The sequence below is a fragment of the Octopus bimaculoides genome, chromosome 9 (genome assembly GCF_046866305.1).
Source record: "Octopus bimaculoides isolate indiv1 chromosome 9, ASM4686630v1, whole genome shotgun sequence".
In the NCBI taxonomy this organism is placed as follows: Eukaryota; Metazoa; Mollusca; class Cephalopoda; order Octopoda; family Octopodidae; genus Octopus; species Octopus bimaculoides.
Genome location: NC_142936.1, coordinates 82410811 through 82436867, shown reverse-complemented (window position 1 = coordinate 82436867; position 26057 = coordinate 82410811). Strand labels below are relative to the sequence as shown.

Here is a 26057-nt window from a genome sequence, read left to right as displayed (position 1 = left end):
TTAAACTGAAGGATTAAGTTTTGGCCAGCTAGCCCATCATCGGACTGTAATTCATTTAAATTCATCTTGGCTTTATGGAGTCAGGTTACCCTAGAAAATTTTAAACTTATATAAAGCCAAGATGAACTTAAATGAATTACAGTCCAATGATGGCATAGCAGGCCAAAACTTCAAAGTTACTACAAATAGATGTATATTTACATGTGTTGACAGCGTTGAAACAGAATTTGTTTTAACACATGAATTCACATCAAGAATCTTGAAAATCAAATACAAAAATGAAAAATAAATTCTTGATGTGAATTCATGCATTGAAACAAATTTTGTTGTTTGGAGAGTCATTATGTCAATAATAATAATAATAATAATAATAATAATAACACATGCACAGGTTCAATTCCACTTCTTTATTATTAGGCAGATATGTAGCTATCCAACTAACTAATGAATTCTTTGTTTAACATGTTGGTTAAATAGCCAATCAGTTTGTTTGTTCGTCAAAGTTCTTTCATTGCTGTTTGCAACCCTTCTAGTGACTTGTAATCTTCCAACTCAATGTGAAGGCTGCTTTTGTCTATATATATATATATATATATATATATATATATATATATATATACACATATATATATGGGTGTTGAATAATGAAAATGAGTGGATAAAATTTCTTTATTTGTGTATTGATCCAAAATGTCTTCATCAAAAATGAAGACAAACACCATCCCTCCATTGTTAAGATATTAAGATGCTTTTCTTAATATGAAACCAGTGGTAGCCTTAATACACAAGTAAATATATATATATATATATATATATATATATATATATATATATATATATATATATATATATATATATATATATATATATATATAAGGTGGCCCAAAGGTAGGTTTATAGTTATCACGTAGACACTTTAAATTTCTTTTAAAACATTTTATTACATTTAAATTTCTATCTTACAATCATATTGTTTTATGCACATCTTAAACAGATGATGTTTAATCTCTCAGATGCTCAAAATGTCCTCTTTCAACATTGTAACATTCTTCAAACCTCTTCAGAACACTCTGACACACAGTGTGACACAAATTCTGATCTCCATCAATTTCAGTGAACACGTCAGAAATGTAATCTTTTAATTCATTTACTGTTTTGGGATTATTCTCATAAACCTTGTTCTTTACAACACCCAAAAAAAAGAAATCCATTGGTGTCGTGTCAGGTGAACATGGTGGCCATTTGATGCTGCCCATCTTGCTGAATAATGGTTTCATATTTTTTCGATAATTAAGATCTAAACTGTTAATATATGAATGCGAAAGAGATAGTTGAATAACTGTAAACCTACTTTTAGGCCACCCTGTGTATACACACACACACAGAGGAAGGGAGGGGAGGAGCTGTTAGTTTGATGATGAGGATTCATTCGGTTATTCAATGAACTGAATTACTTGCCCATGTAATTGGCATGTAAGTTGCTGAACTGTAAATGTAATTCCCTAGCAGTGGTACAGTGTATGACATAGTTGTACCTTTGAATTTCCAGACACATCCATCTGAAGGGCTTCTATACCTAATTTTATTCACAAGGTATGGGTCAACCCAAGGCTATAGATAATGACATTTGCCCAAGATGCATGAAGTGGGATTGAACCTGGAGCCATGTGGTTGCAAAGCAAATCTCTTAACCATTCGGCCATACTCTGCTTGTTTACATGTATGTGTATATATCTGGATATGCATGTATGTGTGTGTGTGTGTGTGCATATATATATATATATATGCAAATCAGTAACAAATAGCAAATTCAAAAACAAAACAACAAAAGTCAAATGAACATCCACAGTGAATATATTAGTCTGATGCTTAGTGTGTACATATATAAATATATCTGTGTGTACATATATATACACACACACACACACAAACATGCTCACATCCATATAATTTCTTTCAGAATGGTTCTTACATTTGTTGAATTCCAACAGTGTAATGTTTTATCAAAAGAGAAAAAGTTATATTTTGGGATGGTCATCATCCCGAAATAGAACAATATCTGTTTCAACACATGGTTTCACATCAGGAATCTTACACAAATTCATAAACAAATAAAAAAGCTTATTTTTCTGTTAATGATTTTTTTTCTTTCTAGCAATTAAAATTCAAGGAAAAAAAAATTTGTTTCTTATATATTGACTTTAGAAAATTTCAGAAATGGAGATTGTTTTTTTTTTTTTTTTTTTTATAAATATATTTTTAAATACTTGTACGATCTAAAGGAAAAAAAAATCTTGTAGCTAGCAGTGTGTTTAATGTGGCAATGATATTTTTTATGAAGGTACAACTTATTCCGTGTCTGCAGGCATATAATGAAATTTTTTTCCCTAATTGATTGAATATGATTGGCAAATAATATTTAATCCTCATTGTGTTAGTTCATTTATCTGTGAACAGATATGAATATGCAAAACTCATATTTTTCTAAGCAGTAGTGACACTGTATTAACATGTTACCTATTTGGGCTGAAATGCTTATTTAGGACATTCAACAAGAGATATTATACTAGAGGAGGTATTGAGAGAAAAGCTGTAGAGTTGAGGAGAGCCAAGTTTCTTTTTAGTTCCATCCTATATCAGTAATGCCTTGTTGTTGTTGGCACTCCGTCACTTACGACGTCGAGGGTTCCAGTTGATCCGATCAACAGAACAGCCTGCTCGTGAAATTAACGTGCAAGTGGCTGAGAAAGTTGTGGTGAAAGAGTACAGCAGGGTTCGCCACCATCTCCTGCGGGGGCCTTGTGGAGCTTTAGGTGTTTTCACTCAATAAACACTCACAAGGCCTGGTCTGGGAATCGAAACCGCGATCCTATGACTGCAAGTTCGCTGCCCTAACCACTGAGCCATTGCGCCTCCACAGTAATGCCCTATGTAATGGTAAATACGTACCTTAACCTTGGAAAAGCTTTAACATCATTTTAAACTATGTTGAAAATTGAATAAGCTAAGACGGAGATGTATATAAATATTAATTATGTGTTAATCAATTTGCAAGATGATTTCTTTAGAATAGGTAATGTGATTTATGTAAAATAATGTTAAAATATATTTGTTTTTCATTGCTTTTCAAAATTTTTATGAAGAAAATATTTTCTGCTAATGAGAAAAATAAGTCTTATTAATTCAGAAACCTATAATGTTTATGATACTGTTTTAAAGCAACAAATCTCTGGTGACCGCATTCTCTGTGATCTTGCAGTATTTGCATCTTGTGGTTATTTGATCATAGTGTTAAAATGTTATTAAATAGAGCTGTTTTGCACTATTGTTACTAATGTTGATAGAGGAAATATAAATTAATTTACTACATGCAATCTCATTTTTGCCTACCTCATTGTATTTTCAGCTTTCATGCATATAGTGTATGTAAGAGAGCTTATTGTGTTACCTGATATCTTTAAATAAGCAAACATTGTTAATATAGTCCAGACCAGTGGTCTACTCTGAGAATCTAGAAGGAACAGTGTATTATGTAGTATGTTTAAGTTTAGGATATGCAGTTTGAGAGTTAACATTCTAAATTTAGTGATCAGTGTTTTATCTAAAGTCATTATATAAAAGCATTTTTTTTCTCCAAATTCTTTCTGCTTCAACTATCTTACCATCTTCACATTTTCCTTTTTTTTTTTTTTCTTTTCTTTATTTTTGTGATCTTTATTACATTTTCCAGGGTTTTTGGTTTTCTTGCACAGAATATCAAGTTGATGCTAAGAATCTGTTAACTAATAACATCATTTCTGTAATTAGATGTATTTTATTGATGTAATCCATTTTCATTCATTTTCAAAATACTATTATATACATCTAGAAACAAAACTTCTTTCATAATAAGTAAAAATCATTTTACCTGCTCTTTCTTGTATTGTAACTTAAAAAAAAAAATGCTTTTAGATATAAAGTTTCTTAAATGTAATTATTTATTGTATACATCATTGCAGCAGTCTTAGACTCTAGCTTGGTAGCTTTGTGCATTCTTTATTGTTCTTATTGATAATTATTTTTTTAATGTTATACCTGGTCACAGATAATTCTACTCTTCTACATGTCAAGAGCTGATTATTAATATTATTGTAATTCCAAACACTTTTATTCTCTTGTTCTCTTGACTATTTCTTGGTTTTCTACATCACTTGATTAAATTTTAGAGGATATATTTACTAACCTTTTTCTTCTTAACTTTCTGCATCATCACCAGTGGGTATTTCTATGGACAGCTATAATACTTTCAATCATACACCTGTCGGTGAGTGCCGTGTTTTAGATCTTACTGTAACTGGTAATCTTATCCATCAACTTAAAAATCCTTTGGATTTCTTGTGCTTTACTTGAGAGCAAAAACTTGGTATAATCATTATTTTTGAAGAGGTTGTATTAAGACAAATAGCTAGGGTTTCTCCATTGTTAAAAATGCTAGAATTATCTTTGTATTAAAAAGATATCTTGTTGCTGTTTAATACAAAAAAAAAAAACTGCATTCATAATCATCTAGGTGTTGAGATTGCTGTATCACTGTTAAGAGAGTAAAATAGTTAAAAATCAAATTACAACACAAATGTGTCTATTGCAATTTGCAATAAGTTTTGCCATATTGTAATGATTTTTAGTTCAATATTTGTCATAGTTTCTGCCCTGGCTGTGACTTTTTTACTCTTATAACAGTGAATTACTTTCCTAGTTTTATTTTTCATTTTTAATTTGGGATTTCTAAAGTCCGCTCAAATGGCTTGAATAAAAATCAGTGATTATATTCTGTAAACTGTAGACTGATATTCAAATTATATTGCTAAGTCTGAGGTGTTTTTTTTAATATCTCTTGATATTTTTTAAACCTTACTCTTTATTAATTATGAAAGACATGAAGAATTAGATTAAATTATGTTCATTTGTTACATGTGACTAATTATTCTATATCAATTTCATTTGAATTTATGTTATTAGCTTATATTGTTTATGACAAGTTTGATGCTCTCTTTTCGCATAATGAAGAAATGATTATGGATATTAATTTACACTCACATTGTCTGTATACTAATAAATAAAAACACTTTGTTGATAGGAGGGCATTATTAATTCAAAACTAATTATTTCTGGAAGTAACTAGATCATTTGATTACCACCTAGTTTTTTATCATCTGACGTTACAGAATTTAGTCGACACAACTTTAGTTCTGAACTGAATGTTTTGTTTCATTATTTATCATTTCAGTTGTAATTATGACTTTCTTATGAAGTGGTTATTCCTAGATATCTAATATCTTTTAGTTATACTAAATCACATAATATATCTTGTGATTGATTACTTCAAGACTATTCATTTTCTTATTTTATTATATTTTGCTACAGTTCAGAATCCTTAAGGCTCACAATAAGGAAACCTAGTAGCAAAATGTCATACTAGTTAAAAGGTAAATTCAATGAGCTTTAAGAGATATATGGTCACTGTTTAATCAAGTGGCTAGTGTTTGGAGTCTCTTAGGGAATTAATTCTGTGACCAAGTTTCATTTACTAGTTGAAACCTTTCGTTTATAGTGCTAATGATCTTAAAAAACACATGTAGCATTATTTGGTTTCTTTAAAAATCTAATGCTTTAGGTGAATCTAATCAAATATTAAGTTTTTAATTATATTTTTATAAACATAAAATAATTCAGTCAGAATGTAATAGTTTGTTGTTTGAAAACTGAAGTTTGGGGAACACTTTCATATTAGGTTTTAGCAGCTATCATTATTGCTTCTGTTTGATAATAAGAACTTAAAAGCTGTGTTTATGTTTTACTTGTCTCAGTCATTGGATTGCAGCCATGTTGGAGCAATGCTTTGAAGGATTTAGACAAGCAAATTGATCTCAGTACTTATTTTTTAGTCTGGTATTTTATCGATATCCATTACTGATTTATGTTCCTGTAACTATTAAATTACAGGGACATAAACTAACACTGGTCATCAAGCAGTGGACGTGGGATGACAGGCACAAGCACAAAGACACACACACACACATAACAGGCTTCCACACAGTTTCCACTTAGCAAATTCATTCACGTGGCATTGGTCAGTCCAGGCCTACAGTAGAAGACACTTACCTAAGGTGCTGCACAGTGGTACCGAACCCGAAACCATGTAGTTGTAAAGCAAGCTTCTTAATTATATAGCCATGCCTGCACCGAGAAGAAAACTTTTATTGTTTTCTTCATGTTTTAGAAATATCCTAAATGTTTTGTGCATATATCATTATATAATGTGTAAGTTATGGAATGAAGTTTCTATATAAAAAAAAAAAAAGAAAAGCAAATTAGATTTTTTATTGTAACAGTATTTACTGCTTTTGTTTGATAGTATGTTTGTGATATATGAAATCTGTAACCAGCATCATACCAGTTTATAATATTTTTGAGAAGGAAAAAAGGTTAACTATTGCATATCATTATTATCTTCTAAAAATCTGAAGCTTCATGGTTATGTATAACATCCATATTATTATCAAAGTCATATTATTATGTTACAATCAATAATGAAGATGGCTAAGATATTAAGATGGCAGTGCCTTATGAAATCTAGTTTAGTAACTTAGTTTCCTGCTTCGTATACCTTTGTTGAAATAGCTGTAAAATTAAATTGACTTGATTAAAGATTCACAAGAAATCAATATTATCTTGAATAACAATGTGTTGGCAGTCATTTTTTTTTGTATGTTGCCACTTGATTAAAGAAACACATGAGTTTTCATAATTCCACACAATGTGATGTACTGAAACCACCAATTAACAAACAATTTAGTTTAGTCTTAATGAGTATTTCTAAGGCAGCAAGGTGGCAGAATCATTAGCACACCAACAAAAATGCTTAATGGTATTTCTTCTAGCTGTACATTCCGAGTTCAAATGCTGCCAAGGTTGACTTTGCCTTTCGTTTTTTTCAGGATCAATAATATAAGTATCAGTCAAGTTCTGGGGTTGATATAATTGACTAAACCCTTACTCCTTCAGGCCTTATTTTTTTAATTATTATTATTACTTGTGTATTGTTTCACATCTGCGTGACTTTCACACTTTAGTTTAGTAAATGAATAGCAAATTTTCAATTATTGGTTCATAAATATTTTCAGGTTTTCATTTAAAATATATGCATCTTAAGACCTGCGTAGGTCATTATACAGCAATGAAATTGTTTTCATCTTCACAATAGCATAAGACAAAAAAAAATGGTTGATCACATTTGGTTATTGTTGCATATATCCTATCAACATTTTCCTTTTTTTACATCAAATACTTTTTGTTCTTCGCATGTTTTATATTAAATGTCTGACTTCTGCTTTTTCAATGGTCATTGGCTTCATAACTTTTGAATTTGTTTTGTTTTTCTCACTCTCTTTATAAAATGTGTGGATGTCTTTAATTCCTGCTTCTCTCACACTCTCTCTTTCTGTCTTTAAACTTTGAAAATGTTTTTTAAAAGTGTTTTTGTGACATTTTATTTTATTTTCCTGTATATTAATATCTTTATCAATCTAAATAGAACTGAACTTTAAGAAAGAGCTGAAAACATAAGCCAATCAGCATATGTTGTCATAAAACATTCTGTTTTTTTATACTATTTTAACAAATGATTTTTTTTTCCTTTTGATTGTTTTTGATATCTCATTTGAATACTAACATATGCGCTCATCTGCTTTTGCACATATCAACTGCTTGCTATACATCAGTAAACTACAGTTTGGTAAATAAATAAACCTGCTGTGACTGTATTCATATCCTCTAGGGATCATTTTACTGTTGGAATTAATATTCTTTTTATTTATTAGTTTGATAAGACCAGTGACTGTCTTTGTTAGGCCCTTCCTGGGGTGATGTCAGCACAGTCAACATTTAATTTGATTCATAGGTTTCGAGGTGAAGGGAAATATGAACAGGGAATGAGTTCCAAGAAGGCGTAGTTCTAACAAAGCTTGATTGAACATATAAGTACAGTGGTTTTGTGTGGCCAGTCAAAGGGTGTCGAGTGGGCTTAGGTGTGGATAGTAATGCCATTCTTGTAACAATTGAAGAGACAAGCATGGACTTAGCAATCAGGTACAGATAACTTTGCCCTGGATGCTACCAAGGAGTTTTGTATGTATCATTTACCTTTCCAAATGCATGAGACACATTTGTAATTAGTATAAAGGGTTAGACTTACTTAGTGTTAAGTATTGTAGTGGCTCTAAAGAAGGAATCCAGCTTTTGTAGTGTTGTTTCAGCTAAGTTTGATATATAGAGTCTAAATGGTTTCAAACATAGGTTTGGCATGTGTATGGTGTGTGATGATTTAAACCATAGATTGTTCATGAGTGAAAATGTGTTGTAGGTTTGTTTGATTGAAGCAGGGAGCATATACTAAATGTAACTTATTAAATAGTAAGATACACAAGCTTCTCACTAAACTTCTTCAAGGCAACTTAACTCTGATGTTTGACATAGGAAAGAATTCAAAATTTCCTTTATTAAGAAGAAAGAAGACATGGCATAAGGAAAGATGATTCTTTGTTATAGCCACCAATATCTTGATTGGTAACCTCTCTAAGTAACTGTCCCTCTTGGAAATGATTTGTGTTTATCTTTGAATGTCCATAGAGCTGAGTGGAAATTGAGGCCACTCGGCTCTATAGATGTCTATCAGCTACTTTTTAAAATTTTATGTTGGTTTTTATGTACCAGGGCTCAGTATATTCAATGACAATAATACTGTGATATTTCAGCAAAGATGAAATGTAGGGTGAAGGGAGGATTCATCATGTTGGTCTATAACTCAAGTTAGTTAGAGAGGAGGTTAAGTACATAGATACTGACCGATGAAAATAGCAAATGTTTCAGCTTCTGCTCTAGAAGAGTTTGCTGTATGTCTGTAAGCTAGTGTGGCAGAAACATTACAACACTGAATTAAATGCTTTTCCAATATTTTATTTCATTGCATTATGTTCTGATTTGGTAAAAAAGATAGGTGAGGTACCAGTCAAGTACTGGGTTCAATTCACTTGATCCTATTCCCTTCTTGACAAATTCATGGCTTTGTGTCAAAGGTAGCATTTGTAGATCACAGGACTAAATATGGTAGGTATTTAGTTACATTCCTTTATGCTCTCTTAGTTTACTTTATGCCGAAATCAAACTTGCCTTTCATCCTTTGAAAGTTTATGAAAAGAGCACTGGAATGCAGTGGGTTTGGGGTTTAGTTAAGTCATATACACTCCTGTCAACATGTATAACCCTTTGCTAAAGTAAGAAGTAATTATCATTGGTGCCATGAATTTATATCACATTGTGATCTGGTTTACATAACAAGTTTAAAGACAGAGGTGTTTAAACTGTTAAATAATACTCAGTAAAGACCTGAAATGTCACAACCTGTTATTCCTCTTCACTTAATAAGTCTGACAAAAGAAATATTTTGTTAGTGTAGATATTAGTTTAATGAATTAGTGTTTCTCTCCCCTGCCATTTATGCTTTCCAAGCTTTGGTTTATGAAATAACAAACTTTATGTATGTTATAGAAAAACTATTTAGCTCCATGAAATATTTAAATCAAAACATACTTGTTTCCTATCCTATCAAAAGATTATCTTCTGTTGATCATTGTTATTTGCTCTTACTGTTGTATTTAATAAACAAAAACAAAACAAAAGAAACTTTAAAGATAAACTCTGTATATGGGATTCTAATTATTTAAGATCAGTTAATGCTAGAAGTTTATTAACTTTATTATTATTTAATTAGCAATTGGTATTACCAGTGGTTATGTAGAAACTGAAGGAATGAATATTATTTAATGGTAAATCACTTAGCAAGTTATGCTCTGAGAGACATCTATATTTTAGTCTTTTGTAATAAAACTAAAACAACATCTATTTGAATGATGTTTGTTAAATCATCATTTTCTGTACCTCACAGAAAGTTTACAAAGGTTTATACCTAATTTGAAGAGTGTAAGACAGGTATGATAGATCTGAAAAGAATTTTATTCAAAATTTAGATAACCTGTATGTTGTTAAAATACTTCATTAATCAGTCGTAACCAATGCTATTTCCCCAGAAAAAACTAATGTTTATATGCACATGCAATATATATTACTTTATATATGTGCACGTAGAAAAGGGGTTTTGTTTTATATAGCATCATTGTGGAATGGTTTTGTTATAGAATAGCTATTTAAAATCTCATTCACATTTTGAATAAACACAATATTTTATCTGATATTCATGGCAATTCCTGAGATATCCAATGTTTTGGCTTGCAAATCTTTTAACAAGCTACCATCAAATTGTGTAAGTCATTTGAGGTATACTGCAACAAAAGTTTTAGCTGCAATAATTAATTTTTTTTTTTTTTTTTCATGAGGTAAGGTTAAACTAAAGAAAGAACATTATCAAGATACTCATTCATTTGCAGAATAATTTTCTCTTTTAGGAAATAATTGTTGAATAAGGGAATTATTCCTCCTACCACTGAGATATTTTATTAATTGTTTAAAACTATATACTCTGTTCATGTTAGCCGTGTTTGTTATTACCTAAACTTTAATACCTTACCTTTACTAGTTAACCCCTTTTGATACTCACCTGAGACTGCTCCTGGCTCTAGAATACAAACTTCCTATTTTTAAAGTGATATAAATTTAAACTTCCCATCAAAATTTCATATTGATTTGTTTGAAACACCAGTTTAATAAAGATGTTATTTTACTAAATTTTTCATTTTTTTCTCAAAAGAATTTTAAAGAAAAGTAATGTATTATGTATACTATTTATATTACTCGGACTGGTGTTTTCATCATGATTGATACGTTCATTCCATTCTGGCAGTTGTCCACGCTCCAGCCTTTTTCAGGTGTCTTGTGTCAAGCTGTTGTATTGGAATTTCAACCCTAACCCTTTATTTGATCCACAAGGATACATTGTTTTCATTCTGTTCTCTGTGTTTCATGACATTTGTTTTCCCTACAGTTGATTTTTTTTTTTTTTATGACATCTGAAGAAGGTTGGAGTGCACAACAGCCAAAATGTAGTGAAAGCAACAATCAGAATGAGGACATCAATCCGACTAATGTAAATAGTGTACATAATATAAATTCCTCATCTCAGAAATATAGAATTGCAAAAGCTAAAAATGTGATAACAAAAGGGTTAAATATTTAATTCCTCACTAAATAGCTGTAAAAATAAAGTTAGTACATGTAATGCTTTTAGTATATTTTTTCAACACATTTCCTTTATTTTTCAAATAACTAAATGCAATATTTAAGAATATATTTATTTTCTAAAAAAAAATTCGCTGTACTCTAGATGTTTTCTATAATCTAATCCTTTGGAACTGTCACCATTTGATAAATATTTTTAGAGAGTTTCTTTCATCTATTAGCTGTTTGATTTGTCTCTGTCTCAGATTGTTGCTGTTGTAAACATCTTTTGAGAAACTAAATATTTTCAAGAGGATTAATTTTCCAAAATGAGTATTTTTTACTCAGATATAAATCATAGTCCAGAACATCTGTAATGTTCCTCTCTAAGATGCAATATTTATGTTTAAATAGTAGATGTGCCTGTAAGTTTCCCCTCTACATCCTACCAATGCAAGGATTGACAACAGCTTTGATACTAGTGTCATTACAAGTGTTATTTGCAGAACACATAGAAACAGAAGCAAAGCATCCTGTTTAGTATTATGTCTTGTCAATTGCACTAATCCATTACTCTTACTCTGGACTTATACAGTTTTTATCCACAGTGAAAGGCAAAGTTTACCTCAGCAGAGTTTGAACTCGGAGTACATAGAGCCAGTACAAATACCATAAGACACTATACCCAGTGCTCTAATGACTGCCAATTCTCTGATTCCTGATGAGAAATAGTAGCCAATTGACTTATGTTTAGAGTCAAAGTGTGTAATAACTGAAAGAAATTCAGCATTTGAGGTATTCAGTTAAAATTTGTCAGTTGGTAGTAAAATTCTTCCTTTTAGTATTTCACTTCAAATTTAATTCCCTATATCAATAGAGTATGTAAATCAAAACTACTTACATATTTTGTAAGGGTTTATTCATTTTTTTTTTAACACCTATTTAATATTTATAGAAGTTTCTTGTAAGAATAGACATCATTTTGCTTTTGAAGTGTTAGAATGTATACAGACATGACAGTAAGTAATCCTTGCAGAATATCTCTTTCATCTTCGATATTTCTTTTGAGATTTTCTTCTTTGTAAAGCTAAAGCTTTATTAAGTTGAAATATCAATTTTGCTTATATGCATTCAGTGCTTTTACAATGTTTTTTTTCTTCTTAATATATTTTTTTTTATTTTGCTGTATGACATATATATATTATATATATATATGGTTGCCATCTTTTAAACCTTGAGAAAGTTTTGTATAACATATCTTTTAAAGATTTTATATCTAAAATCCGTTGTTTGTTGGGTGATTAAATTCATATTCTTGTGCATGTATTTGTGTAACAATGCCTAACTAACTGCAGTGTTCATCAAATTTAAACTATCTCCTCCTCTCTTTCTGCATATAATATCTTGTACTAATCCATCTTCCTCACCCTTCAGTTGTCTTTTACTCTTTTATTACACATACATCAACGTGTATGTGTGCACACGTCATTTTGATTTTACCTTAAAAACTGGTATATGTCACTTCACCAGTCTCTTTAATATTTACTGGCTGTTAACTTATAATGTCTCATATTAGTGCAATAGTAAAAGCTAGCAGTATAGTCTGGCTATTGTAAGTAACAAGCTGGGATACTATTATATTTATCTAAGCATATAAAATATCTGTGCATGTCAAGTTTATGGTTAATGATTTAGTTAGTAAAATCTCTTGTATCATTAAAATCTTCCTTGTAAGTCTCACACATTTCTCTTGTGCTGTCACCTCATCTTTTATTTGGTGAGTGGCTATTGTGATGTATTGATTACAATATGTTTACCTAAGTGTACCATCAGAAACCCTAGGCTAAAAGTAAACCATAGATACTTCACCAGGCTGCAAGTAGAGTAGTCAGAACCTGCTTACCAGCTTCTTTCATTCCAAATTCTTATTCCAACTATTCCCCCCTGTCTAGTATTGAATGTCTTTGGTAATATTCTTTCTTAGATACCTGCCTCCCCTTTGTTTTCTTTGTTTTCTTTTATAATTCAATATTTTTTCTTACATTTTTTTACAACCTGCTTTCATAATATTAATTTAAGACAGAAGATTCATAAATAAAAAATTAAAAAATTGAAGAAAAATATTAATATAAATTAAATCAATTTTAAAGACTATTTTAAAAATAAAGTTTTGGTCATTTTAAATAAAATTTTAAAAAAGTCATCCTGATAAACAAAAATATTTAATATGCATATTTCTGCTTTTAATACTACTGAAAACAATAATATACTATAGCACTGTTCTTATATGAACGAAATATAATGCTTTTGAAAAGAGAGAAAGAGAGAGAGAGAAAGATAAAAGTGATTCCAAAAGAAATATTTTAATAACAGAAAAAAATTGGCAATTATAGTAATTGGAAATATCATATTTCTATCGATCTATTATTAAAGTATACAAATTTTTGTAATTTTTCTTTGTCTTTCTTTATAACTTTTTCTTCAGTTTCAATATTTAAAATAAAACAATCCACACATTTTTCTTAATTTTATTTTAAACTATTAAAATAAATATAAAAAAAAAGATGTTTATTTTATTTTTGTTTTGTTTTGTTATTTTTTGTTTCCTCTCTAATTCATAAGTCTACAAATCTTGTTGTATGTAAACTGAGCCGGGGCCACCAACCTAGAATCTGAACGTCTTCTTGCCGTTTCATATTTCCCTCTTCTACTGACAGGAAGACACACGGTGTGGATGCATGGTGGCAGCCTTCACACGAGACACGCAGACTCACCCTCTCTGTTTATTTGCAAATTCCTCGTGGGCTCAGGCGAAGAGTGTGGCCGATGCTTTGCCTCTCAGTATCAACTGCAGAAGCATAAAAGCATTGAAAATCACCACCAAAAGAGAGGGCGGCCCAAGAAAAACTGAAAATCTACTTTCCCAATGGGGGCCCAAAATGTTCATTAATGAGGCTGTTTTGAAAAGGTGCGAAGCTATTTCAAATTTTTTGTTAGTTTGGATAAGTGCTGGTGAACAATATCTTACCTTTATATAAACAATATGCAGATACATATTTGAATTTATCATTAAAAGCAGTTATAATTGATAATTTCTGGATGAATTTTTTAAGCAAGGAAATTGATAGCACAATAATTCTAAACTTATCTGTTCTGTAACTGCTTTCTTGCTTGCAGCCTGGGTGTAATGGTGGCAGGGTTAACATAGATGGGATTCTAGTTTGCCATGTTGTGTAGTGTTGTGCTTTCTTCAGTTACATCCCACTGTCTTCAAGCATTTAGTTTTTTTATTTTTGTTTTTGTTAATCTTTCAGCAAAATCTATTGATGGCAAAGTGGCTCCAAATAATTACTGTGATTTCTGCCTCGGAGACTCACAAGAGAACAAGAAGACGCGTCAGCCAGAAGGCCTAGTATCCTGCAGTGATTGTGGACGATCAGGTAAAGGCTTTCATTCATTTAACTTTTCTTACCTCCAGTCTCTTAATCTTTATTTTGGGTACCATTTATATGTGTTTGTTTTTCCCTTGAACTACAATAAAAACAATTTTACAATGAACTGAAGGATTACGCAATACTTTTTATAAAATACTTGTACTTTTACAGGAGGAGAAATTACAGTGACTTTGAAGTTTTGGCCTGTTATCCTTCTACAAACTGTCAGATGAGAGGTAGCAAGCCAAAACTTTGAAGTCATTGTCATCACTCTTTGTGTAAGAGTATAATATATGTGTGTGTGTGTTGAGGAAACTTGTTGTTAGACTCCTTGCAGCAGTTAAGTGATTTGACAAGAAACTTTGCAGTTTTTAACAGTTTGATTTTAGTATCAGAGTTTTGTGTATTTGCAACAAAAATCTTAGTTCTGTTTGTTGATTATTTGGCAAAAGATATTTGGAAATACTGAAAGTCTGCCTTCTTAACACCAGCTCCTTTTAGTCACCTCTTATGACATGCAGGGATAAGTACAGTTTATACTTGAGTGTCGTAAAACGCAACTAAAAGGGCTGGTACCAGGAAGAGCGTTTGGTTGTTAAAACTGTGCCAAAACGTCCAGTCCCAACCCATGCCAGTTTGGAAGAACAGGCGTGAAAATGATGGTAATTAAACCTGTTTGTTATTTTCTTATGTTGTTTCAACATATAATGATGTGATTATATAAGCTATAGTTTAGATCATACTATTACATTAATGTAATCTTGAAATACATTAATGAATATTGTTTAAAACCATATTATGCTTTTAAATTGATTGAGGTAAACTGGGAGTATGATTATTTTTTTTTTTAAGCTTAGAATTTCTTTTGCAAGTGTTTGTAGATTATCTGAGACAAATCTGTGAACCAAGGAAATATATATCCATGTGATATGAAAAAAGAAAAAGAAAATATTTTATATTATTAAGCTTATTTACTGGGTGATTTAATTTACTAAATATTTGAAATCTAGCTTTGACAGACTAGGACAGGAGCTGCATTTTACTGGTTTTGTTCATGCATAGGAAAAAATATAAAAAATTCTTATGTAAGCTAATAACCAATTTTATATACTTCTGTCTTCCTCCATAAATACAAAAACAAATACACAGCCCAACAGTTACTGAGCAAAATTGTAAAACCCTATAATATTTATCTCAATTACATATTTAGTACATTTAAGGAGGCTTGGTTTTAAATTCTGTACCAAAACAACTATTTTGACTGCATCTTCTCTTCTATTACTGTTATAGATGATTCATGGTGTATCATTATAGTTTCAACATTTACAATTTTGCCCCCCATCCAAATGTTACAATTATATTTCATACTCTCTTTCTCAGAGCTCTGATACTGTTTGCAATTGTAAGTATAACAACTTGCCATTAACACTCATCTTTAGGTTATTTATTACTCAGAAATCATTTTTTTTTTTTTTTGGTTTCTTTTTATAATTATTATTAAAAGAAAGTTTATATTTTAATTGCTTGGCTACAAATGCTCATGAAAATTACATTAATTTTCTTGCTTGGGCTTTACAATTTCTTCCAATCCATTTTGTTTGTCTTGCTCCAGGGCATCCATCCTGCCTGCAGTTTACTCCAAACATGATAATATCCGTGAAGAAATATCCTTGGCAATGTATTGAATGCAAGTCTTGTGGTCTCTGTGGGACATCCGATAATGATGTAAGCATATGTTTGCTTTTCTTTTTTATTTATATATATCTATATTTCTTTGAAAATCTATTTGCATCTTCTTAGTGCTGTTGCTACTATAGCTTCTATTGCCACTGTTTTTATTTGTTATATGGTTAAAAAAAAAGGTTTGAGAAATTTGCATTTAAGAAAATTCACATTTCATGTCCTTAGAGGATTGTTGCTTAGATTTTTCCCCCCATTAACCAGATTTAAATAAACTTAAATTAACAGAACTGTTTTTAATTACCAGTGGAAATTTCTTGTGACTGAAATCAAAGGATTCAAAGTAACTCTCATTTCGTGACATTAATTTTTCATAGCATGTATTGTTTTCCTGGTTAAACTGTTTTAAGAATTCATTTTTGTTTTGTCTTATTCTGTCAGATTTGAACAAATATATCAACACTGTTATTACTATAAGAAATGTTATGGGAATTGACCAGGAAATGATATGTATTTATTGTGAGAGTTGCTTCCTCATATGTGGTAGGACACCTGTTGTTTAGTCCCCAAGTCATCCTTGATTGAATAGACTTCCATTTTTGTACTTCAAGGACTCCTGTTACATTGAAATGATGCAGTTTCTTTTTACTTTTAAACTTTGATTTACACCAAATTACTAAAAATATTAGCTGCTAACATCTAAAAAAAAAAAAACATGATTCTCAAACATTTTTGTTTATCCAAATTTATGTCAAAGTATTAACAATCATGTATTGGATAAGGCAATGGGAGTTATCTGTGGAATGATATATTTTTAATGAGATGTAACTTAAATATAACATTGGATATGAGGATTAATGACCTGTAAAATTCGTATGGACATTAGATTATCAAATAATATTGCATATATATATATATATATATATTCAGGTGAAATAAATAGCTGATTTGTCGTGTGTGGATGTTATAGATACCAGCTTGGAGAACATTTTGTCAGTAAAACTGTTATTTTTGTCTTGCAGTTAACTTTCCCATTTATTACTTGTCTCTACCATGGTCACTGTTAATTATTTTTAAATTAGTTAATAACGATAATCTATATTTAGTAGGCATCCCTGCAGTTCTAGATTGGTGCTTTGCAATATACACAAATTATAGAACTGTCAAGAGCACATGTGAAGTGTAATACACACACGCACACACACACACACACACACACACACACAAGCACAACAAGTATCTCCAGTTATATTCTCCTAGTCTTTTATTTTATAAAGCCACTCTGTGTTCATTCAGCAAAACCCTATTTACTTCTCTCATCATCAAAGACCTGCAGTAACAGACAATGCTTCACTAAGTGGGGTTCAACAAGACATATCTTCAGAGTTGTCACCATACTGATGAAGAATAAACTCAATACTGCATTCTATATTTAATTTAAATTAATTAAAAACTCATGTGTTCCCCCTCCCCTCAAGAAATAGTCATTTAGAAAATCATAGTTCTCACCTGTAAGGACATAATTCCAATTAATTAGGATTACTGGGTTTTCCACATCACGTATGCTAGTGTCCACTAAAAACTAGATTTAGGTGGTTAATGGCAAGAGCTGGCATTGTTTATTTTGTTTTGAACTTAGCTTTCATGTCAGATACAACACCTGATAAAGTGTGACCTTGTATTCTTGCAGACCAATCTGTTTTTGATGTAATCAGGTTTGCAACAGCATGGATCAAGAAAACTGCAGGATATTTGCTGTAGGTATTGTAAAACTGAGAACAACTGTGACCATGGGTAGCACATTTTAACACATCTAGCACTGACCCACAACTCCAGCTAATTACTGGCAAGCTTTTGTGACCCACCAAATTCGCTTTACTTTAATCTAAATCTAATCTTAACATCCGCACTTATTATTAATACATGCATAATCTTCTTTCAGAGACTGTTTATATCTAGATTTAGTTACTATTTTCATTAGTGTTTACCAATTCTTTAGTTATCAATTTAGCCTTTCACTATTTACACCTATCACTATTTCACCAATCACTAACATGCTGGATACTGGTTGTTACTATTAGCTACACTACATCAAACTTCATATTTAGAGCTTTGTTAGCTTCAAAATTTCATTTACTATATTCAGATTAAGATTTTCTCAGTTTTTGTTGTTAAAATATTTTCTCCGTTAGAAATTTCCAAAGTTGTCTTGCAGAGTAGAAATTTTAAAATATTTTCTGATATATATATATATATATATTATATATTATATATATACCGTTGCCAGTACCGCCTGACTGGCCTTGTAGGGTTTTCGAGCGAGATCGTTGCCAGTGCCCCTGGACTGGCTCTTGTGCGGGTGGCACATAAAAGACACCATTTCGAGCGTGGCCGTTTTCATGCGGGTGACACGTAAAAGCACCCACTACACTCTCTGAGTGGTTGGCGTTAGGAAGGGCATCCAGCTGTAGAAACTCTGCCAAATTAGATTGGAGCCTGGTGTAGCCATCCGGTTGCACCAGTCCTCAGTCAAATCGTCCAACCCATGCTAGCATGGAAAGCGGACGTTAAACGATGATGATGATGATGATGATGATATCTGTTCCCATTTCCTGAAAATATGTACAGTTCTCTGCAAACTTTAAGATCTTTTCTAACTTGCAGTGATTTATAGGATAAAGACATATAAACAAGTTGATATTGAATAAAATTACTTTGTCATGAAAATAAGCCACAATGGATGTGAAATTAAACTGCTGGTTTATAGCATGTGCTGAAGTAGGAAAAGAATCTGAACATATTTGTAAATTCTGAATAAATATTGGCTTCTGCTATTGTATACCAGCAGTATTACAGATTTTAGTTGAATTGATTTTAATGAGAAGTAAAGAACAAGGGTGGTATTGCTGTTTTCTGTTAAGTTGGTTTTGTTGATAAGGCTGCTCTAGCTTCTGGTTTAATCAAAGTATTACCAAGTAATATGTTTTTGAAAATTATTTATAGAAAACTTATGTCAAAATAGGTGCATATGTGGCTATATGGTTGAAAAGCTTGTTTCCTAGCCATGTGGTCTCAGGGTTCTGTTCCACAGTGCAGCACCTTGGGCATGTGTCTTCTACTATAGTCTATGATTGACCAAAGCTTTGCATGTGGAGTCAATAGACAGAGACTGATAGAGGTCTGTTGTGTGTGTTTTTGTGTTTACCCTTGTCTAGACATCACATGATGGTTGTAAATGAGCATTATTGTCATACAAGTGAGGTTGTTCATTTCCTGTCTTCCACGAAAAACGTGTCTAGTTACCGGAAAATATTGCCTTGCTTGGAAATCAATGTGGGTTATCAACAAAAAGAGCATTTGGCCATAGAAAATTTACCTCAACAAATTCTTTCTGACCCATACAAGCAAAGAAAAGTGGACATTAAATTGATGATGTATGTTAACTCAAAAATAATTCTTTCCTTGAAAATGAATTTTTTTCTGTAGTGGGCAAAAGCTCAGGCTAATGACAAAGTTAGTCATTTTCACATTGTGTTGAAGTTGGTTTCTAATGACATACGGAGATACAGTGAAGCCCATATTTTTCTAGTCCCCAAATTTAATAGCTGTGCTGTTTCAGTTTATTTCATTATTAGATTTATTAAACAACAAAAAGATGAGGACAAATATCCGTCAAATGTAAATAATAAACAAAAAGAATTGCTTGTTATGAAGGAAATTTGAAGTGCTCTTATTCACATTGAGCAATATTATAACATGAACCATATAGCCAAATCATGCCATCATTTATGTGTAAAATCTTTTGATAAGCCTGTAATCTGTAAATAGCTCTATTATAAATATTTTAATTATTTTCTTATTAGTAGTCATTTAAATGAATTATATGTTCTTTGGCTTTGTAAATTTCATTCCATTATTTTCCCAAATTTTTGTTTTGCATTGTTTCATGTGGAGACTTTTACTATTTCATATATATATAGATATATATATACACACACACACACACACACACACACAAGGTGGTTTCAAAAAGTCTCCAAACTAGTCCTGTAGCATGCCAACAGATGGCAGCACACAGTTGTGTGTGCACTGAGAGCTAGCAGTGACCTTCATGAGGCAGTGTGCCGAGTGGTGTCACTGAGTTTATTTCACAGATATGTGTTTTTGTGATCACATGTATGCTGCAGTCTGCAATTTTTGTCATGGACAGGAACAAAGAGACAACATGAAATTTTGTATTAAACTTGGGAAGTCTGCTACTGAGACGTTGAACATGCTTCAGCAAGTTTATGGAAATGAGGCAATGGATTGTACACAATGTTTCAAGTGGCATGGGTGCTTCAAAAGTAGAAGAATGTCCCTAGAAGACCTGCCATGAGTGTCACCTCCAGAAATTTGGTTTTGTGCACCGAGAATTTGTCCCCCTGGGCTAGACGGTTGTACTGCGATGTTTTGAAGCGTTTGATGAAGGACATTCAGTGAAAGCGACTGGATCTGTGGACTACAAAGAATTGGATTCTTCACAACAACATGGTATCACTTCTGTACCTGTGGGCTTCCATCTCTTCCCCAAGATGAAAATGAAACTCAAAGGTCACTGTTTTATCACCGTTGTCGAGATCCAGAGTGAATTACAGAAGATCCTTGACCCGCTTATGGAAAAACAACTTCCAGGCCGGATTCCAAAAGTGGCAGGAACACTGGGACTGGTGTAAGAAGTTATTTTTTATTATGCATAACTACTCCTGGAACCTTTTGATACCACCTTGTGTGTGTGTTAGTGTATGTGTGTGTATATATATATATATATATATATATAAAAGATAGATAAATATATATGTATATAAAATTAATTTTCCTTTCTTTTCTTTCTCCTTTTAGGAACAGCTTCTGTTCTGTGATGACTGTGACCGAGGCTATCATATGTATTGCTTGACTCCTCAGTTATCGGAACCACCTGAGGGTAATATAACTATATACATATATGTATTATGTACTGAAACACATTGCCTATTTGCACTTACTTCCTCAGAAAAAAATTTGCCCTTCCAAAATATTCTTCCTGTTAGTCACTGACTTTGATACTAACACAGAACATTTATTCATGTTAACTAAGATGCATTTTATAATGTTAAGTGGAGTAGACGAGAGAAAAGAACTCACTTTCAGATTCATATAATGAGGTTTTAAGCATCTCACATGTATTTATGTAGGCAGATACACACATACACACACATATAGATACACACATACATAACTTAAAAAACAAAAATTACCATTCCATTATTGAATTTTAAGTAGTGCTTATTTTAGATAATGTGTAATAAGATTCTTAGAATTGTGTGTGTGTATTTATATCATCATCATCATCATCATTTAGCACGGGTTGGAAGGTTTAACCAGAGCTAACAAGCTGGAGAGCTGTACCATGTTCCAGCCTGATTTGGCTTGGTTTCTAGGGCTGAATGCCCTTCCTAATGCCTATCACTTTACTTAGTATACTGGGTGCTTTTAATGTGGTACCAGTACAGATGCTACATACGTGGCACTGGCATGGGTGCTTTTACATGGCACCAACACAGATGGTTTTTCTCTCTGTGTTTTCATTGAAAACTATCATGCATATTGTATTTTATCAAATAAGTTTTTTATTCTGATGTTTCTACATTTATCTTTCGTTACAGGTAGTTGGAGTTGCCACTTGTGCATAGAGGAATTCCACGGAGGTAAAAAGCCCGAGGGCATGCAATGATGATGTGGATGCCAAGCAGTGCTGTGCATCGGACCATTTGTGTTCCTTCTCACCTGTTGACCAGTGCGTGGAGGAGGAGGCATGCTACATTCATTACTTTTGCTGTCTTTGTCTGGAGTTCACCTCTCCTAGATTACCGGGAAGAGCGATGTATCTAGCAGACTCAACTGCTACAGCTGCTGCCTTAACTCATTTGAATTTTTTTCAGTAGTTATTAGGAAAAACTTTTGAATTCTTTCCTGTAACCAAAAACCTTAACATATTTTTGTATATGTAAAACAAAAAATTTTAAAATATCAAACAAAAAAAAAAGACAACAACAGTGTCCCAATTGAGGTAGGGCTAAATTTTATTCCAACAGTTACCTACATTTTTCCCCCCCCCTCGTTAAATGTAATATGTATGCTGCTAATGGTAATTATCTTACTGATATACTTCAAAATAATCATGAGTATAAGAATCTCAACAACAACAACAACAAAAAAACTTCTGCTAACGTTGCCTAAAGAAAAAAAAATCCGATACAGCACTATTGTAGACAATTGATTCCTGTAGTAGTAATTGTAGTAAATATCAAAGTCAATAGCATGCACATGCCCACATGGTTCTTCTGAAACTGATAGTAGTACAGCACTATAAGACTTGAAGAGGAGAAGCTGTGCTTGCCTACATGAGCAAACATGTGCAATGATGTTTTGGATATAACTTTAACAATAGTCGTATTTTGTTTGCATTGGCTGCTAGTGTCATTTAGTAGTTGCGTTGGCTGACTGTGCGTGTGTGTGCACAAGCAGTAGATACCATTTAGCCAGTTAGATTTCTTGAATATATTGTCTTCATTATATTTATATCATGGTTTTTCGTTTTTTTTTTTTATCATTTAATGCAACTGTTATCTTTGGACAATATTTTAAAATTTAATTAATATAAAGAATTTAGTAAAGACTAGTTTAAGAAGTATTGTTGTGTAAATCTAAAGAACTTTGAATTGGACCTTTTACTTCCTTCAAAAGAATTTTGTTCTGATTAGATGCAATAATTTAAGCATTTTATTGAAATAGGCTTCAGTCTTTAAATATTTGAGTTTGAAATGTGTTTAGTGAGTTTTATATACATTAGCTTTCTCTCTTCTCATTTCTGTCCCCTTTTCTTGTCTGTCTCAGTCAAAAGTATTGCTTCTTGCTTAATAGTTTAATGATGTCCGATTAGGTGCTGGCTGCTATAAAAGTAAAATGAAGACGACAAAGGCAACAGTGCAGATATATTAGGCTGCTGCGAAGCATATGTACTGTTGTGCCTTACCAGTTATTGAATTGGCCTGTGACTGCCAGCAACACGCTATATGGAATAACCAGTTTTAGATTATTTTTGTTACCCTTTACATTTGTTATATTGAGCTATAAATATGGAATTATATTTAAAGTTGAATAGATAAATTTCACTTAGTATGGACAAAGATTACTATTTGGAAATTAGTTTTTACACAAGTGAGACAAACAAGGATGAGATTATTTTTCTAAAAATAAAAACCAAGAAAAATATTTAAAATTTATTGGATAAAGCATTTCTTTTTCTTTTTTTTCTTTTTTTTTTTTTTCCTTTAAATATAAATCTATGCAAGACTTTAATGTTTCAAAACTCACAATTTGTTTTTGAAAGTCTCTTATTATTATTATTATTATTATTAAGTCAAACAGACTTTCTTAGATTGAAATACGTTTAAAGTTAATAGAGCTGTTAGTAAAACTTATTGTACCAGTTTTGACTCTGAGCATTTAACAAGATGTTTAAATCTATATAGAGGGAGAGACACATCTATATTATTTCATATCTGAGATTTCAACCTGTCTTTTTAGTCTCCTGCATTAATTCCATCTTTCTGAATGGGATTTTAAGTAGAATTATCAATATTTTCTTTTCTTATTGATATTTTCTTTCAAGTTAAACAAATGTTGTATATGTGTGTGCATGTGTGCGGTTTATCTACCTCTTATCAGAATATACAGAACTCAGTTTAAAAGAATGATGTAAAACAATTTTTAAAATGTTCATCAAAATTTTAATTTAAATAATAGTAATAATCATTATCATCATAATAATAATGTGGTCATAGGAATTTTTTTTTTTTTTTTCATGTTTTCATATTTATTGAATTTAACATTATTCTTAAATGTTTATTTAAATTTTGGCTTTGATGCTGTTTGCATGCCATATTACTTCTTTTTACATCTTTAAAATCAAGCAGTTCGTTTTGGATTAATTCAGTGTTGTAGATTTCTTTTATAAGTATCTACCTCTCAGTTTTAAAAAGCTGATTTGAAGCCATTATCTATATAAAAATTAATTCCTGCTGATATCAAAACAATGTCATTTATTCTTTCTACGTAAATATTAGGAGTCACATTTTAGCTTATAAAAGAACATATAATAATGGTATAAGTTCAGCTGAAGAAAGCCATTATTGGCATGTTTATTTATTTATTACCCACCACTAGTCCCCTGTTTATAGATTGGTACTAACAGGGTCGGTGCTATGCACTTGGCAAACCAAGAGATTACTTAAGATGTTAAAATCTAAATTCTGAACAGTTTAGATGTAATTTCATTAATCTAGCTAAAAATACAGATTTTTTTCAAAGAACATAAAAAAAAACAAAAAACAAAAAGGATTATGATAATTTTTTTGGTAAATCCTAGTCTTACTATCTATATCTGTCAACAGATATGGATGCTGTAGTTGTTTAAACAATGTTTTAGCAATATCAGAAATGAAATAGACTTCAGCTGAACAAATGTACGCTACATATTTATTTATAAGCTACTACTCTTGGCTGTATTTGCCAAACAGCTGTACTTTGTAGCACTGGCCTGAGGCACAGAATACTCTAGCTCCTGCTCTGTGTTTCATGCTAAACATTCTTTAAATGTATTGGTATCTGGTATTGTTTTCGATTTGAAATAAATCAAATTCTTTTTTCTTTTTATCTCAACCCCCCCACCCCCTAACCCACACTTATATCTTTCTGTTAAACTGAGTTCTTCTTTTTTTTAAATTCTAAATTTTCCCCTCACACTTGCCTATTGGTGCTATTTTCCTCAACAGTTACACACTCACATATATAAGACACTGAATCATGACAGTTTACCTTCAAAGCTAAAGTTTTGTTGCTTTTTTTCCTATGTAAAGGTTTTTTTCCCATTCCAATCTGACACACTTCAGACTTGTAAAAGAACAAACAAAAGAAATAAAATTTTCTCTAGCTCTAACATTTGCTTTCCTTTTTCTCTTTCAATAACTGTTGATCAAATCTGCTTTAACATTTTTGCTACATGTTTATCTTCCATGTTTTATTTGTTTCAGTGATTGGACCAAGGCCCTGTTGGGGCACTCTCTTGAAGAATTTTAGTCAAACAAATCAACCCCAGTATTTTTTTTTTTTAAGTCTGGTACTTACTCTTCTCTTTTGCCAAATTACTAAGTGACAGGGACATAAACAAACCAACACCGGTTGTCATGTGGTGTGAGGGGACAAACACTGACACAAAAAAACACACACACACACACGACAGACTTCCACACAATTTACGTCTACAAAATTCATTCATAGGGGTGTTGATCAACTTGGGGCTATAATAGAAGGTACTCACCCAAGGTGTTACACATTGGGACTGAACCCAAAGCTACATAGTGACAAAGCAAGCTTCTTTGCCACGTAGTCATAACCTACACCTATATATTTAATTCTGTGCAATTTTTTTTTATTTAATGCCATAATTGTTAAAATGAGCCAAGAGAAATATCTCGGAGTAAGTAAAGGTATGTTAAATAACCTTAAAAGATAAATTCTTGATTTATTGACATTTTCGTTTTGATAAAAAGTGAAGAAAGGCATGGTTGGCAGTTGTGACTGATACCAAATTAGTGAATTAGAAAGGGGAGATAATTTCAAGAAGCCCCATCATACAAACTGTGTCCTACATAC

The 26057-nt window shown here is 31.6% G+C and overlaps 1 protein-coding gene across 15 annotated transcripts in view; it reads left to right on the top strand.

Moving 5' to 3' along the window:
• The window catches only part of LOC106867266 (zinc finger protein ubi-d4), a 64539-nt gene extending 39198 nt beyond the window's left edge, over positions 1-25341 (top strand). For 5 of the 15 annotated variants that reach the window (XM_089357885.1, XM_014912087.3, XM_014912086.3 and 2 more), the window contains 5 exons: positions 4256-4303; positions 14523-14648; positions 16255-16367; positions 21204-21285; positions 22007-25341. In XM_089357885.1, the coding sequence (XP_089214011.1) occupies positions 4256-4303; positions 14523-14648; positions 16255-16367; positions 21204-21285; positions 22007-22074 (437 nt within the window). In that variant the 3' untranslated portion in view covers positions 22075-25341. Of the gene's footprint in view, positions 1-4255; positions 4304-13925; positions 14177-14522; positions 14649-16254; positions 16368-18012; positions 18080-21203; positions 21286-22006 lie in introns of all 15 variants that reach the window. The other 10 variants (XM_089357888.1, XM_089357884.1, XM_014912088.3 and 7 more) reach the window with 5 other exon arrangements.
• Positions 25342-26057: the final 716 nt, after the last annotated feature.